Below are 17399 nucleotides of genomic sequence, written 5' to 3' on the forward strand. Positions count from 1 at the left end.
TGTGTGCTGACAGCTGCTGTCCAGACAGTGACACAGAGCTCCCTGACAAGCCAACATCTCCACTGCAAACACACACAAACACAACTTTTATTTCCTCTCTTTCTTTCCTCGCTTATTTAAAGCTCTTTGTAACTACCCTAGCCATATATTCTTAGTTGCTTACAGACACACCCACCATGTGTTTCTCATGTACAGACAGTTTTACGGGGGCAGCTGTAAAATTGATGAGGCAGCCGCGATGAGAGGTTACGATTTAGTTCTTCAGTTTGGGGTTAAAGGTTAAACTGTGAGGCCGTTTGCTCTTCCATTTTTGATGGTGTGAGACCTTTGACGTCCCTTTCTTTCACACTGCTGTGAATTATGGGCATTCTACAGTGGTGTAAAATAATGTAATAAATAACAATGCAATTCCCCCCCTGTGTGTTTCCATTTATTCTCTAACTCACCAGCTGCCGAGAAACTCAATTCTCCATAAATGTATATGTTGTGAAGCAATGCCCTTTAACTTTATATTTGGTTGCCTTTTTTGAACTCAAGTTAGTCTTTATCAAGCAGCCCCCCACCCCCCCCCCTCCCACCCCCATAAAATGATTCATTGAGTTCAGCAGGAGCCTGAAGGGGGATAAAAAAACAAACATTTTCCTTATCCCTGTTGAGATTGGATATTGATTTCACACCTGCCCTGCTCCACAACGCCACTATCTCCCAGTGGGAAGAAGCCTCTGGACCTCTCAGAGATATTGTGGAGTCATCCTGCTTCACAGAAAATCATCTGCAGGCACACAACTGAAATTGAATAATGCTGCTGAGCGTTAGGGGTTTATTTAGGAGTGCTTGTTAAATACAAACGGTTATTTTGCATTTGTGTTGCCCCTTAGTAATTACAATCAGTCTGTCACTTTATTAAAAACCTGTTGTTTACTACGATTCATTACAAACGGAGTTATCACGTTTTGTGTCAATGATTTAAAAAGTTATTTATAATAGAACAGAACAAATTCTTGTGACTGGTGTCATCTGTGTTTGAGAGGTGGCCTCCGCAGTGTGTTCGTGTCACATAGGGAGAGGTGCACAGCCACCAGGCGCTGACAGCTGACAACTGAACAATAGTGGCCCCTTCAGACTCAAGAGGTTGTGTTATTAAGGCACCTTTAAAACCGTTAGTCCTGTTGGCTTTCAGATGAAAGAGATTTGGCCGGCTAATCTAAAGGAAATTCACAACTCTACAGGTAGTGTTGAGAGCAAGAGAAAACAAATGCAGCAATATTCAGTACATGGCTTTTTATAGTTCCGTGCTGAGAGCTGAACGCATTGAGATTCAGATTGCAGCAATGCAAAAGTCATGGCTGTGAACTTTTCACTTGCAGGTGCCTTTGGGAGGATTGTTGGGAGTCAATCAGTTAGGGAGCTGTCCTGACAGTGCTCAGCTTGAGCTTCAATCCAGAGAGACATAATGTACGGGCTGCTGTGTGAGAGTCTTCATGATTTCATCAAGGAGTCGTACGGAGATGATGTGTGGAAGCTGGTCAGAGAGAGAGCAGATGTCAGGTTACACTCCTTTGTCACCCACCAGGTACAGTGTCAGTGTTTCCCATATGGGTAATATAATTCTTTCTGCATGTGTTGAATAGTGATTTATTTGCTGTCTGTCTGTCTGTGTGCATCCTGCCTGCAGTTTTTGTTCAATGTGTCAAAACATATATTTTTCTCACTGATGACAAGCTCTGTATTTATGTGTCTGCAGGTGTATAGTGAGAGTGTAATTCCCCGTATTGCAAAGGCAGCCAGTGGGGTGACAGGCACACCCTACAATGAGCTGATGAACTCTTGGGGTGTCTACTTCCTGGGATTTGTTGGGAAGTATGGCTATGACAGGATCCTCAAGGTGAAAAATCTGTCAGAACTGTCTTCTTTTGATACATATGAGAAAATTATTAATACTCCGAATTCTTGTGCAAGGGTGAAGGGTTATGGTCTTTAAATCATGCATCTTATTATCATCTGTTGACCCAATTTAAAGAGATTATAGTCAGTGTTATTGTGTTTATGAACAGGGTATATTCCTCTTAATGTAGTCCTTAGAGAATTGAAGAATGAATATGTAACTCATCTGTAAGTAGAAAACTATGGCATATCACGTTGATGTACTTTGAGATTTTGCACATCTTCCAAAATTAGGTGTTTTCAGAATTACATGCACGCATGCAAGCACTGCAGTTTGGTGCCTTATCAACCATTATTATTAAAGTTATAGTCGTAGTTTCTGTCTATTATTATCAAGCAATATCGGCTTTGAATATCTCTGCAGGGCCATGTTACAAATGATGAATTCAGATTACCATATTGCACCCTGTGTTCTAATACCAGAAAATAATTTTCAGGCAAATTAGGTGCCAGATCTGCTGATTTCTAGTCAGTTTCTTGGATCGACTCCAAAAATGCTCAGTTCAGCTCAGTACGTTTTTAAAAATGATTTGTCCTCAAGCGTGAGCTAGAATAAGTCATCATCGAGGGGTTGTTTTCTATGATTTGACCAAAAGACATTATTCAACTAGCAGTTTCCCCCATAAACAGATCTATTTTTCAAAATCAGTGGAGTGTCCCTTTAAAAGTATTATAATAAAAAGGTAGGGCAGTTATCTTAGACGTGACCTGTGACTCTGCCTTCAGGTGCTGGGCCGTCACGTACGTGACTTTGTCAATGGCCTTGATAATCTTCACGAGTACCTGCGCTTCAGCTACCCTAAGGTGCAGCCTCCAACCTTCTTCTGCCAGGAGGAGTCTGCCACTGGAGTCACCCTCCACTACAGGTTTGTGGGTGAGGAGGAGGAGGAGGAGGAAGAGGAAGAGGAAATAGGGGGAAGATTGACGGAGTATCAGCCATAAAAGTAGAAGAAGAGGGCAAGCAGAGAGAAAGCTGTGTGATTACATTCTGATAGAGTTTTATTGAATTTTCTTCCACTGTGACCTGCAGGAGTAAGCGCAAAGGCTATCTGCACTACGCCATGGGTCAGCTGAGACAGATGGGCAAACAGTTCTACGACACTGACATCCATGTGGAGGTGCTGTCTGAGCAGATGGTCGGAGACTACTCCCATGTCACCATGAGGTACACGTATTCTCAGGAAAAGCTCTTTTTATACCCAGCAGAAAGTAACAACTCAAGTACTGTAGGCCTACATGGTACATGTTTGAGATACTTGCACTTTAGTTGACTATTTCCTAATTGTGCTACTTCATATTACATTTAAGAAGGAAAAATACATTTTACTTCACTTACTGGTTACTTTTTAGACTGAGCTCTAACTATCCAATATTTAACAACAGAAATAGCACACAGTGAGACAGATATGGGGTTAAGTAAAGGATCCGAATAGATCACGGTTTATACTATAAAATGTGTTGATCTGCTTGTCTGTCCAGGCTGAACTTTGACAACTCAGCCTACCGCTACATCATGAAAGAGGATGAGGAAGAGCAGGAGATTTTACCCATTACCTCAGACTTCTTCTTTGAGGTCTTCCCCTTTAACATCGTCTTCAGACAGGTAATCAGAGTAACATTCCTAAACTCATCAAGGGAAGTTAATTACTAATTGAAATGAAACATTAAATGTTGAATGAATGCATTTCCCTAATTCCTTTAGGATATGGTGGTGCACAATGTTGGCTCAGGCCTGGCTACAGTCTTCCCTGATCTGGATGGAAAGAAGATCAATGATGCCTTCTTGCTGGCTCGCCCCCTAGTGGAGTTCACCTGGAACATGGTAAGACGTCAATTTACATATCACCATTTTAGACAGAGCCACTTCTAAGTCAATCTTTAACATCTTTCTACAGTATCTTACACTATCAGCTTAAACAGGGTGCTGATGAATACTGATTTAGTAATCTGTTTACAGATCATCTCTCACCCCAACAACCTGTTTGAGATCATGTCCAAGGAGCCCGTGAAGAGAGAGAGGAACCTTCACAATCGAGTCCAGAGTAAGAGTGGGAGCCATGTAAACACTCGTAGGGGTGTGTGTCTGGTGGGCGAAGACTGCTGCTGGCCTTATGATCAGATCAGTGTAACTGCAGTCAGTTGCAAAAGACACGCTCAATTTCAGTTTAATTGAATTTAAACAAAAAAAAAAGAGTAGGTGTGCAGTAAAACTGATGTATTTTTCTGTGCAGAGAGCTCCAACATCAACACAGAATCTTGAAAACATCCCTGTCTCACAGCTGCAGAAATTGAATTGTTTGATGTCTTGATTCAACTTAAATTGATTGAATTTAGCGAAACCGAGTCCTAGTTGTCATGGGTTGAGGGTGTGAATATAAATGTTTACAGCTCTGACGGTTAAACCTTTTATCCCCTTTTCCCACAGATTCTGACTATGAGAATGCAAATCGCTCTGCTGATGTAGATGTGGAGCTCATGGCTTTCCAGTCCATCATTGGAGATGATTACAAAGGTCATGACCTTTTTGCTGTATAAAAAGACACCTGATGCTAAACTAGTCTGGCTCACAATGACAAAATAAAACCTATTAAAGACACAGGCATATTAAAATACACAACATTTTGAGAAATATGTAAAAAGAAAATCTGTCTACCGCCTCCTTCTAATCAACATGTTATATCATGTTTATTTTTATTCATACAAAAATAAAGTGAAAAGGAGGTCATTTATGATTGCATAGGGGATTACAACCAGCAATCAAAGAAGTCACTGTTCCCGTCCAAGAAATAGAGGCAAAACATACCAAAGTCATTAGTTATTTGCTTTAAGTACTTTAATTGTCAGAAAGAAGGCAACTAAGCCTATTTCCCAAAATGTCAAATTATTCTTTTAAAAATGCTAACCCCTTTTTAACATTTTTTTAATCTGCAGCTGAAATTTAACCTCTCTAAATGTTTGTCTTGTTGGCATTTCATCGTGCTCCCCTTTTAGATGGTAACAGCGCTAATGCGATGGAGAGCTGGGGCGATGGGAGTCGCTGCCTGAAACTAAAAGGACAAATGAGATACATGCCGGAGTGGGAATCTATCATCTTCCTGGGAACCCCTGTGTATGCCACAAACACACACACACACACCATAGACGCAGACCTTTATTAAAACACTGCAGTTGCAAAGTAAAACATTCTAAAAAGCAGCAAGAGCTAAACTGAATTATGAGGCCTGAAATAAAAGCCTGGGCAGTGAATCAAATCAGGGGCCCATTCTAGCAGCACTTACCATGCATGAAATGAGCTGCTAATTAGCTTGTAATCAGACAGCGCAGCTCTTGTGAGCCTAATGGGAAACCATTTGCAACTGAGAGTGTTTTCCACAGAGTACATTACCAAAACATCTCCCTCCTCTTCTGAAACATTTTGTTTGCAAGTAAATGCTCTTATGCCTGTATGGACAGAGCTACTGCAATGTTAAATGCCACATCACATTGGTTAATTATTTATATTGTAGGAACTTAAAAATAATATCTCTCAGAATGATTGTATTTTAATACCACAGTGTTTTAGATACTGCTATCATTTTTTTCTATATTGATGATTGGTAATATTGCATTTTATTAATAGTATAATTGTTATCTTTCATTTTTCTTTCTAACCATGTGTCTGTGTGTGTGTGTGTGTCTTTAGGATGGAGAGTCTGAGTGCTATGTTCAAGACCGGCCTATACATCAATGACCTGAGCATGCACGACTCCAGCAGAGACCTGGTGCTGGCGGGCACGCAGCAGTCAGAGGAGCTGAAGCGAGCACTCATACAGGTTTGCTTTGCTCTGAAGTACAGCTGCATTTTATATGTGTGATCAGCTCCACTTGTCACTCTGCATTATGCAAAGTAGCCCTGAAGCCCATCTTTAAGTCTAGAAACCCCCCAGATCACCTACCACCCACAGACCTGAGATGAAAGAAATAAGATGCAAGTGTTGTTCTGTTTTATTCCCCATTGTGTGAGTACAGGAACAAAAGAAGTCCAGTAAACTGGAGGAGAGCATGAAGATGTTGGATTATGAAATGAAGAAGACTGATGACCTCCTGTACAGGATGATTCCCAAGCCGGTGGCTAAAAGGCTGCGCAAAGGAGAGCCAGCTGTAAACACCTGTGAGGTCAGGAGTGCAGATAATGTTGGCCTGTTACGAAGCACCAAAGACTACAGAAGCAACACTTTTAGTTGTTTAACATTAGGCACTCTTTAAAACAATACTTTAACATCGTGGGAAATGAACTCATTTGCTTTCTTGCAAAGAGTTAGATGAGGTTGGTGCCTCTCTCTGTATGGTAAATATGGAGCTACAGCAGGCTGTAAGCTTAGCTTAGCACAAAGACTGGAAACTAACCAGGCTCTGTACTAAGACAACAAAAAATAGCCACTAGGAAGTCCAAAATCCACTGACTACAATCAAGTAGTGTGCTCCGGAGTTAATCTAAGCAGATTTCATTAGACAGAACCAGACTAGTTTTTATTCTAGAAGATAATTGACCTATTGTTTCATATCTATCTTACAGACATGTGAAACATGTACAGACATTCTGCAAACTCACATTCATGAACTGAAGCACGTAAAAACAAATACCGGCACAATTGTCTTTATTAAAAATCTTTAATTGTGCCTAGCTGGAACAGCATCAATCAAAGAGAACAAACCAAGGTTTTTCTTGGTCAATGCAGATAGTGACTGAGTACATAAACACAAATGTGGGAAATAGTTGTGCTGGAGGGGCTGCAGCACCCCCTAAAATCAGGCATAATGAAACCTATCAGTTAAACTCATAATGACTTTCTAATCTTTTTTTTCTGGGATTTACCGTATGTGCATTGTACATAGTATATGTGGTCCAGCTCTGATTAACTAAGACAGGTTGTGTCTAACACACATGACCATATTGAGTTCAATGTGCAGTGACACATATACTACAACAGGATGTGTGGTGTAGATCTAAGTCATGAAATATATTTAGTAACTTGAACTTTTTGAGGTTTAAAAGTAATTGTACTCTCCCAGCCTTGATTCTCCATTTACAGCTGTTACTCTGTGACAGGTGTCTCGTTTGAACGTGCACTTTGGTAGATCGATAGTTTTCAATGCATTAGTTCAGTTTTCCTCTCCGTGTTGTTGCTGTGGCTGCTTTGACATATACTATGTTTGCTGTCAGAATTATATATATAGTATCTATGCAAAAGCAATTAATGTTGCACAGCCTCAGTAAATGGACAAAGTTTCTCTCAGCACCCCCAACGTCCCTGCACACATATAAACCTTCAGAATTTTTACTATTTGTGTAGTCACACTATTTGCCACAGTAAAATTCAGGTTCATTCAGAGTGGCTTCCTGATGGTGCAGAAAAGCATTGGCAAAAAGTGGCCCACGAGTACCTGCCTCCCTCACCTCTGTGTGTGTGCACGCTGTATATGAACCTGCCTACTCATCACCTCTCTTATCTCTTTTCTCCCAGGTGTTCCCAGATGTGACCATCCTTTTCAGCGATGTGGTTGGATTTACTCGCATTTGCAGCCACATCACTCCGATGCAGGTGGTCTCCATGCTCAACACCATGTACACACTGTTTGACACTCTCAGCGAGAAGCATCGCGTCTTCAAGGTTTGTGTGTGTTCTCCCTCTCTTTGATATACTTCATCCATAAGTGCTGCCGCATAACAGCTGCTCTTGTCTTTTTCCAGGTTGAGACTATTGGAGATGCCTACATGGTGGTCGCAGGGGCTCCTGAGAAGACAAAGTATCATGCTCATAACATCTGTGATATGGCCCTGGATATGGTGCGTTCCATAGATCACCTGAAAGACCCCTCTAACGGCAACAACATACAAATTCGTGTTGGTGGGTAGAACGCGTGTGGACCTATTTTGATTATGTCAGCATTTGAATAAATTGACTAACATGTCGTTCTGCTTGCAGGGATCCACTCTGGGATGGTTGTGGCAGGTGTGGTGGGACATAAGATGCCCCGCTATGGTCTGCATGGTGACACAGTCCACACTGCATCTGCCATGGAGAGCAATGGAAAGGTAGGGAAATAAAGCACATTTCAGTGTTACACAAGCAGTGCCTTTTTTCTGTATGATGTGATGCATGCAAGCTGCAATCCACTAAGGTCCATGCACGTGTGTGTTTGAGGGTCTCTGAATGGAGAAACTGCTTTACTTGAGAAGAAAGTAAATGAAAGAAACAGAAAGGGGAAAGAAATAATTCAAAATGTTTAAATTCATAAAATTCATTCATTCATAAACTGACGATTTCTGTCAAAGAAAATACATGTTGTTCTCCTGTCAAAAAAGAGAAATATCAACTAAGGTGAGAGTTTTAACTGCCTTCTTGCTCTTTGTCTCATTCAGGAGATGCACATCCAGCTCAGCAGCGCTACCTACGAGCACCTGAAGGGAAGTCATTTCATATTTGAAAGGAGGGGCATCATTACCATCAAGGTTAGGTGTCACAGCTGTTTCCACAGCAACTACACCCACCCCCAAATGAACCCGCATTCACTCAGCCACAATAACAACGTGTAATTAATATGATTTGCTGTACATATGAGTGTCAGTGACGATGTTGCTGTCTTCATTACTGTCTCCGCTTCAAAGTAAATTCATGTTGTTTGCTTGTTGTCACCCACAAGCTGAAACTAAATAGTGAGGCTGGAATCTAAGTTAATAGAAGATTTGTGTAATCACACATTATTATACTTTTACTATAAAAAGAAATAATAACTCACAGTGTCTTGGCTCAGGGGATTCAACACACTTAGTATTCAGAGCTGGTAATTGGGGCTTGCTTGTTGATTTGCCAGTCTATTTTATCACAGGGTCTGACTTTGAGCTGCTACATTATGGTGATAATGGCAGCAAAGTGACTCCCAGAGGTTTCTGAGGCAACTGATTGCAGCTGCCAATCACAAGAAAGCGAGTCTTATTTTTCAGCAGGAAATTTTGACGACTGAAAATAAGCTACCTGCCTTATTACTCCGCTCCATAACAGAAATTGTTGCTATGACTTTATATCTTGTGCTCCTCTCTTATCTTTTCCTACTTTTTATCCATTTTTTAGGGGAATGTTGAAATTGAGACCTACTGGCTAAAAGGAAAGAGGGACAAAGATGGGAACGCTCAGGCAGCGTGTCCTCAGTTTGAGACCCAGACCATCAGCAAGGCCATCAGCAAAGCAACCATCTCAGGCCCTGAGGCCAAAGGGGAAGACGAGGAATTGGTAAAAAAAAAAAAAATTCAGACATGCTTGAATGGTACACACTCTCATTTACTTCATTGCCTCCATTGACTTTGCCCCCAGGTTTTCCCATTGGTGGCAGGGGAGGATGAGGATGACGTCAAGTCTATTCGCTCTCATCGTATCAAGATGGAGATTTCAGGCCATTCTCTGGAGGAGTCGATGGAAGAGTGCCGAGTGGAGGAGATGTCAGTTCATAAGGTGAGAGGGAATATCTGATGCCAGGATTATTAGCTTTCTAGACTTAACACTAATTTAACTACTTCTATTTATTTTTGTTTTTATCAATATCTGTCATTATAATTCCCTTCCTGGGATACTAGTAGCTGTTTTTACATTTATAATCAGTGTGATAAAATTAGCTGTTCCTTCCTCAGTCCCACTATAAGGATGCTTTGCAGGACGGCTTACAGGACCCTCACCTGGAACTGGACTCACCCGAGTCTGACGGCAGAGACTCCATCATGGAGTCCCGTGGCAGCTCCTGTGACTCCCGCTGCTCCAAGAGTGCCATGTGCTCCCTGTCCTAAATGAATGAAGCCAGTATTTCATTTGTATTACTGTACCCAAAGCGCTTTTTGTACGACTCACTCAAAGCACTGACTGTTACGCCAAATGCCAGATAGGAATGCAGTTTTTTGCTGTTATTTTTGCCTTTGTGGTAGAGTTCTTGTTGTGATGATATGACTGTCTGTCTGTTGTTTGTACATGGACTAGTCTAGTGGCCTTGGATGGTGTTTATTTATATTGTGCAGGAAAATCATCATTATTTTTTTTGTTCATTTCACACTTTGATTAGTTTAAACAGCTTTACCTACGAGTGAGCACACTCTTCTCCAAGTAATACCTCTCCAGTCGCCTCAAAGTATTTACCATTTAAACTTACTGCATACCCCCTCGTGTAACATGTTTTAGTGCCACTGCCACATGGTTCAGCCGGACACAAGCTCAGTAATTTCCTGAACTGTTTGTTCTGCTGCACCCTGTAGATTTGACATCTCATTCTATCCCGTGAAGAAGAAGAAATCACTCTGAATCTCCCTCCCGTCCCTCTCCCATCTCTCCGCTTTATCTTGCATGTCTGAATTCATTGTTTTATATCAGTCTTGTCAACTACACACACAGTCACAGCACAATGTAAATGCTTGTCAGCTCAGTGAAAATAAAGCGAGGTGACTGCTGAGCCGTGTGCGGATCCATTTGTTATTGTTTGTCTTGTCACTCAGGCATTGGCATTCACACTCACATTTACATTTACATGTATTTTACACTTTTATATTTATATAACACAGTTCTCCATGGATATGCATTTGTTTTTATTGCGTCCATGACAAGAAACCAAGTACACAACTCTTCTAAGTGCTGGAATTGTAGCTTTAAAACTGATGTTCAAAAATGATGCTCCTGTGCAGGAATAAATCAATATCATCAATATAACAGAGAATTTGTTTTAAAGATCTGCCTTACGGTGACACATCCATACATGCCACTAAAACAACAACAACAGTGTCATCCTACAAATACACTGATTGGCACTCAAACATCAGCTATCCTGGTCCAATGTCCCAGTCAGACAACATTCCCAACTGACTGACCGTCAGAGGAACTGTGCTTATACGTGGCGTCCTCGCGCTCCAGGCTGCATCTGTTGGCCTCGTGCGAGTCTTTAGGTGTTGAACTGATGGAGCAGTGGAAGCAGAAGGCGTAGAAGAAGGCAAGCAGGAGCAGTAAGCAGACAACACAAAAAATGACGACAATCAGGATGGTGTGCACTTGCATGTGTGCGTCTTCCCATGGGAGCAGTGTGGTGGTGGCCAGGAGGCTAGAGGTCACCGGAGTCGCGTTGTAATTGGGTGGAGGGGTCACTGTGAATAACTGTGGCTTCGTGGAGGCCAGGTGGGTGACTTCTGGCATGATGGAAGGATGTGTGCCCTCGGTGGCTTTGAGGATACTTTGCAGCTGTAAGGAGAATGACATTTTTTGCTTGGTTTGCCTCATGAACGGATAAACACTCACATCAACCGAATATAATTTGAATTCAAGTGGCTGAAGGTAATTATGTCTAATGATGAATCAACCTGCCGGAAACAGCAGATAAGAACAATAGCATAAAAGATTGTACAGTTTTCACCTTTTTATAGCCACGTGCGCACACACAAAACACACACATAAGCCATGTCACACACAAAAAAATACAATTAACACTTCCATAATAAAAGCAGCAGGTTAATTATTTTCATCGCAGTAAACCAAACACAAAAAGTGCCTTTTGTTCCTACCTGGAAAGCGCCGTTGTCCAGTCTCTCTGAGCAGGACTCTTTCTTTTGGTGAGCACACAGCTTGGGAAAATGAAAGAAATGGAGGACAAGAGAGGGAGTGCTGGACTGAAGAAAAGAGGTGGCTGATGGACCACAAATAACAGAGGGGGGTTTCCATGGCAACGCCTGTCAAGGGGCCACTAGTACAGAAGTGACATCATATCACTTTTAAGATGAAGAATGAGTTTTAAAGTCTAAAAACAGAGATATTATAAACCATGTGCAGAACTAAAGGTTTAATATGTGCTTTAATGCTTATACAAAGAATTCATTTTATCATGATTCACTAATAATCTTCTCAAACGAATCATAACCGCGATTTGCAACAGCGATTGGTGAAATTAAAAGTGTGTCAAATCACATACATTTGTAAAGAGCAAAGCCTCCTTGTCAGCCCTGAGATTTATCAGGCTCTCTCACACTGCCACCTGTTGGTAAAAGAAGTGCCACTGAACAACAGACTGCAAACAACAAACTCATCTTGCCACCAGCCTAGCTCCTGTGCCGTCTGGTCTCTTTTAAGCAGCTATAACGATCCTTTAGTACAAGTTGTAATTGGTCCCACACTCCCTGCTGTGCCCCCCCACTCAACAGGACGCCCAAAAAATGTTTTAGTTGCCATGGAGATGACTCAATATTCATTCATTTTGTGCATTTACAACAAGTAAATCAGAGAACTGTTTCAGCTCCCACCCAAAAAAAAAAAAAGACAGACAAAGAAAAGAAAGAAAAAATATTCATTAGAATAATTTCATGTAGAGGAAGACACAGAACAAAGCCTGCCAGCTGATGTGATTTTAGAGTGCTTTCAGATGGTTAATTACAGCTCTAGACAATAGACACAAAAGATCCATTAAATCTAACTGCAGCTGAGTAGAGCCAAAATGGCTGAATAGAGGACTTAGCCTACACCAAGGTTAGTCTAAAGGACAAATATCTTAAGTAAGACCACAGGACTGTGTGGGTCCTCTGACTGCTGTTGTCCCAGTAGCGATGAACCGTATGTGGGTGAAGACTGAGGAATCAATGATCTGAACAATCTTGTCTTGTAGATTTCAGAACAGAAGGTGAAGAGGGATTTTACCTCAGCGTTGCTCAGACTAATTTGTATTTCTGCTGGGAGAACACACAGTGTTCACAGCTGGGCATTAGATGTGTCATATGGCCAACTACCTCTGTGAAAAGGCCTCCTGACAAGCTCTAAAAGACATTCCTACACGAGACCGCATGCCACGCAACAGTCCCAGAATTAACATATAAAACAAACATTTTGAGAAAAAGTCTTCCCCAGTGCAAATTAGTCAGCCTCCCTGCGTGTAATTTCCTGCACTGTTTGTTCTGCTGTGCCTTGAAGATTTGATATCTTGTTCTGCCATGAGGGTGGATAATTGTAAACTCTCACTCTCTCACTCTTGCTTTTCAATTAGTCTCTCTCTCACCGTACAATAATGAGTGTGTGTCATCGTGCTGTGGAAATAAAGCAAGCTGACAGCTGAGCAGGAGTGGATCAGTTGGTTATTGTTCCTCTTGTCACTCATGGAAGTCGCTGGCATTTACAGTCACACTCACTTTTTTTGTGTGTAATTAAAGTTTGAAAACAAGAAAGCAAAATTACTAATTTTATTTTTTAATGTCAAAAATCTCAAAACACATACACTCACACTGAACTGATGTCTACGTAACTGACAAACCCCAACAGATCTACATGTCTACACACTCAGCTTGGTTTAATGCACACAAATTCACCAGACAAGGATCCTTGGGATAAGGGGAACATACATTTTAACGATATAACAATGATTAATAATCACTTATTGTAGCTAAAAAGCAGTCTTTAAATTAGCTACATTTGCAAAATACTTAGAAAAATTACACAAATTGTAAAAACAGAACTGTCATTCAAATCTGTGAGGGGGGAGGAGCAGGACCTGTCATAGGTGAGGTGTGTTGATGTTTGTTTATTTATTCCCTTATGTGAAGCTGGTTCCCTGTTTGACTGGTTGGATGCTGGTTCACTTCTTCTTATTCACTATGTTGTTGCAAATCCAGTTCATGCCATCCTGTTGGGGGAAAAAAAATAAAATAAAAGTTAGTCATTAAAATCAAACTAAGTGAGTCAAAGAGGTCACTGATAAAAATAAAGTCTCCACTCAAATTATTTTCAGCACAGCATTGTACAGCAGGAAGGCAGCCAGCACTTGTATGTGCTTAATTAGGTTTCGTCTGAGGAAAAATCAATAAATCAAAGCTGGGAATAGGTCTGACCTGAACTCCCTCCCCAGACACAGCTGAGCAGGCCTGAATCTGCCATTCACGGTCCCGGTATGTATGCAGGTTGAGTCCCTCAGCGATCTCACTGGCTGGTGACGCTGTGGCCAGATCCTGTTTATTGGCAAAGATGAGCACTGGAACGCCCTTTAGATTCTCCTCGTCAATCAGCTCAGACAGCTCCTAAACACGTGCACATTTTGGTTATTGACTTTCAGGTAGTTGTCCTACTGTTCTTGTCAGGATGTATTTGCTTGCAGAAAAGGCAACTGTGCATCAAGCTCACCAGTCCCGTCTCCTCAAACCGCTTCTTGTCTGCACTGTCAATAACATAAATCTGAAAGAACAAATAAGTTACAATTAAAATTAAGCAGAATTCATAGATAAAAACCTTTCCTCTAAGCCTCAACATTTTGCTGTCTGTATGTAAACTCCTGAAGGTGTCAGTGACTCTTCTAGTGAAGCTGCAGCAGCCAGAAAGTCAGTATTAATTGAGGATAGAAGATCCAGATGTCAGCCTTTCTAAAATGTTCAACAACATTAGAGTTTTACGAAGATGTTCCTTCATAAAAAATATAATTGTAATGCACAGTTTGTGCATATGTTCTGTCCTTTGTGAGAATATCTGAATATCATGTATCAACTCTAATTGCTGTGAGAGTATGACAGTTTATATATTTATATGTCATGCTTTTTGTGGTGTTTTGTCAGTGAAAGCTTGTGTGGATCCCAGGATGACTAGCAGACACTTTGTAAGAACTAATGAGGATATAAACAGAGAGAAGAGCAAATGTCTCCTTGGGGATTTTTTAAATCTGGAATTGATTTATAATTAAATTTAGGCCACTCACCAACAGGTCTGTGTTATCCAGGTACTTTTTCCAGAAGGGTCTGATCTTCCTCTGTCCTCCGATGTCCCAAACATTGAGTTTCATGCCATGTGAGGCAACACTCTTAATGTTGAAGCCCTGAAGTAAAACGCAAAGCTGGAGTCACTGTGCTGCACATCACTGCCTTCAATTTAACACATTTCTAGTACGCAGCACCTGGAAAGCCCTTCCAAATGGTTATGAAGCAATTCATTAAGCGGCAATGTACTGGAGCACAGGTGTGTGTGTTAAATGAATCACAGTTTGGTTACTCTGCATTGTAACCTTGTTACGTTTCAGCAGGAGTGCAACATGTGCTCTAGGTTTTTATAGGGAAATGGTCACTTTCTTAATCCGCAGCCGTTTTTCATAACACAGCTCCTTTTCTGTCTCACTCGGCCAGGTTGTATAACAACTTTATCCTGAGAAGCAAATCTCAGGTTAAGACTGTGAGGATCAAGTGCAGTGTATCTGTTTATGTGTCAAGTGTGACTTAGCTTTGCTGTGACTATTGCTATGGCATACGGGATTGCAGTCTTTCTGATGAGCCATCATTCAGGACCCGGCACCACATCTGCTCTATGACTTGTCTTGTGAGAGTATTAGATAACCATATTAGAGGTTAGGTAATCACATCGACAGTGGGTGATATAAAAAAAGATCACACCACAGTGGAAAATGTGCAAATCAAGAGTGTGATGTAAGACCAAGGGATAATCTGACATCTTCAAATCATTATTTGTTTAAAGCATGTGTACTGTAAGACAAATCATCTCATTTAACAGTGTCAGAAAAGCAAAGGTCATCTGAATCCCATTACTTTGAGCAAGAGCGTGCACGGGTCCAGCTGGTCTCAAAAGATTAGATACAATCCCCCTGCCTTTTAAAGAGCTGGGTTATGGCACCATGAAAATACTAAATGTCTTTTGAAAACAAGAGAACTACATCACTGTAAAAAGGCTTCAGAGACGTTGCTTTGGTCTTAATAGAGTGGCAACTTATTGCTTAACAAAGTATCAATGGGGTATTTCTGGCAGATGCACCCTGTTTATCTGAAATACGCTTAATGATGTACATCAGGTAATGATGTTGTAAATGGGCTCAGCTGTTCATGGCAAGATGAATTCATTAAAATGAAGGTCACAAAACATCACCAGCCAGCTTGTCAGTCACCGTTCTGCTGTTTCTTGCTTTATTATGCCATATAATACCTTTTCTTATGGTCATGATGTGTGTGAGGTTTAACATGTAACTTCCTCTCACCTGTGTTGGTGTGATGGTGTTCACATCCTCAGAGGCCAGGCTCTTCAACAGGGTGGTTTTGCCGGCGTTGTCCAACCCCAGAAGCACTATCCTGACCTCCTGCTCTGCGGATCCCTTCAGTTTCTCAATGACAGAGAGTAAGCCCTGCATGTAGGGAGGAGAGCGGGGGTGGAGATACGGAAGGATAAGGAAAACCATAAACTTACTGCAGCATCCTTCAGTATTTTTAGAATCTTTATCTTTGGGTATTAAAATTTCATAATGATTTGGTTTAGAATACAAAACCGTGCGAGGGGGTCGAGTATTTTTTGACACTGGGTTCTTGGAAAAACAGAATATTTTATGAGAAAAGATTTTTTTCCCCCTTCCCTTAGGGGTGCAATGTTTCTTTGATGCTCTCCAAAATAATATAAAAAAGACAAACACAATGTTTAGACGCTCTTTACACCTGAAAACTGATCCCACCGATGTCTTTCTGATTTGAGGTCAAAGCTTCTTTTACATACAGGAGCTCTAAGCACCCAGGGCCCCCTCTTGCTCCACCCACCCACCCACTAATATCCAGCCCTCCTCCTATGGATACTGTACAGTTCCCAACTCCGTTGTGTAAAAATAAATCTGTTGCTTCATTTAGAAAAGCACTTGTGTTGATTAGAGCTCCATTCATATAATTGTGCACTGTTTAATGTGATTAGTCTGAAGCAAAGTTGCACAACCGCAGACCAAAGAGGCACTGTGGCTTTAAATATGTGAATCAAGGTGATAGGTGCTACACTTTATGTATAAATAACTGTACATTGTGTGTGTTACAGGTTCAATTTAGATGTGTAATCATCATAATCAACACCATTTCACAAGCTGAACAATTCAGATAACGCAACCATTATAGCAAAGGTGCATCTAAACATAGATACTGTAAAAAAAAACATATTGGTACACCCTTTTGGAGTTATAACCACCTGTTAATAGTTCTTCATATCAAACAAATACACAAGGTTCACATTTGGTTCTCTAAGTCCTGTTCCTCCAGATTAGGTCACTTACCTTTTGAGCTTCTCCCATGGTGGCGTGTTTCCTGTGGCTTGGCTGGAGGACTGCAGCTACATTTCCAGTGAAGCTCACACAGGTGTATGAGCTATCCAGGTCACCCAGGTTAGCTATCTAGAAAAGGTACCAACAGCCTCTACTCCCTTCCCTATTTTTCCTCTGTAAACTTAGGTAGGGTTAGGTGTTATCTTTGTATGTGATAGTAATGTCTACCTGGGCGTCAATTGCTCCTCAGCGTCGCTGTGGAGTTCGCAAGCAGGAAGAGGGGGAGGGTGGATGGGACTGGGATTAGGAGGCCAGAATTAGCCCTAGTCTTCCATGCAAAAGGCCACCCCTTTCGCCCTCCCCCCTCCTCTGTCCATCCCTCCATCTCCACTTTGCAGTGGCTTTACCTGGATTAT

At 41.3% G+C, this 17399-nt stretch overlaps 2 protein-coding genes across 3 annotated transcripts; one reads left to right on the top strand and one right to left on the bottom strand.

Moving 5' to 3' along the window:
- The first annotated feature begins 1149 nt into the window (after positions 1 to 1149).
- Positions 1150 to 10416, top strand: LOC104927073 (soluble guanylate cyclase 88E). Of its 2 annotated transcripts, none has more exons than XM_019253737.2 (19): positions 1150 to 1229; positions 1368 to 1573; positions 1745 to 1885; positions 2671 to 2810; positions 2975 to 3109; positions 3424 to 3547; positions 3647 to 3766; positions 3902 to 3986; positions 4370 to 4456; positions 4936 to 5053; positions 5627 to 5756; positions 5953 to 6099; positions 7449 to 7595; positions 7676 to 7832; positions 7911 to 8020; positions 8348 to 8437; positions 9057 to 9215; positions 9297 to 9434; positions 9611 to 10416. In XM_019253737.2, exons 2-19 carry the CDS (start codon positions 1454 to 1456, stop codon positions 9761 to 9763), a joined length of 2301 nt encoding a protein of 766 aa, XP_019109282.1. In that variant the 5' UTR covers positions 1150 to 1229; positions 1368 to 1453; the 3' UTR covers positions 9764 to 10416. The 2 variants fall into 2 exon arrangements, with proteins under 2 accessions (XP_019109282.1, XP_019109283.1); XM_019253738.2 differs by having other exon boundaries at positions 9635 to 10416.
- Positions 10417 to 13185: 2769 nt separating this feature from the next.
- arl3l1 (ADP ribosylation factor like GTPase 3, like 1) lies at positions 13186 to 17244 on the bottom strand. The gene is made up of 6 exons (XM_010741058.3): positions 16996 to 17244; positions 15952 to 16095; positions 14671 to 14787; positions 14106 to 14156; positions 13817 to 14002; positions 13186 to 13611 (listed from the first exon to the last, which is right to left on the bottom strand). Exons 1-6 carry the CDS (start codon positions 17011 to 17013, stop codon positions 13564 to 13566), a joined length of 564 nt encoding a protein of 187 aa, XP_010739360.1. The 5' UTR covers positions 17014 to 17244; the 3' UTR covers positions 13186 to 13563.
- Between the last annotated feature and the right edge of the window lie 155 nt (positions 17245 to 17399).

The sequence above is a fragment of the Larimichthys crocea genome, chromosome I (assembly GCF_000972845.2).
Source record: "Larimichthys crocea isolate SSNF chromosome I, L_crocea_2.0, whole genome shotgun sequence".
NCBI classification, from domain to species: Eukaryota; Metazoa; Chordata; class Actinopteri; family Sciaenidae; genus Larimichthys; species Larimichthys crocea.

Coding starts and splice junctions, on each gene's coding strand:
- LOC104927073 (XM_019253737.2), top strand. CDS start 1,454: ATGTACGGGCTGCTGTGTGAGAGTCTTCATGATTTCATCAAGGAGTCG. Junction 5,054..5,626: donor ATCTTCCTGGGAACCCCTGT/GTATGCCACAAA, acceptor GTGTGTCTTTAG/GATGGAGAGTCTGAGTGCTA. Junction 9,435..9,610: donor AGGAGATGTCAGTTCATAAG/GTGAGAGGGAAT, acceptor TTCCTTCCTCAG/TCCCACTATAAGGATGCTTT.
- arl3l1 (XM_010741058.3), bottom strand. Junction 14,157..14,670: donor TGGATAACACAGACCTGTTG/GTGAGTGGCCTA, acceptor TTGTTCTTTCAG/ATTTATGTTATTGACAGTGC. Junction 14,003..14,105: donor GGTTTGAGGAGACGGGACTG/GTGAGCTTGATG, acceptor GCACGTGTTTAG/GAGCTGTCTGAGCTGATTGA.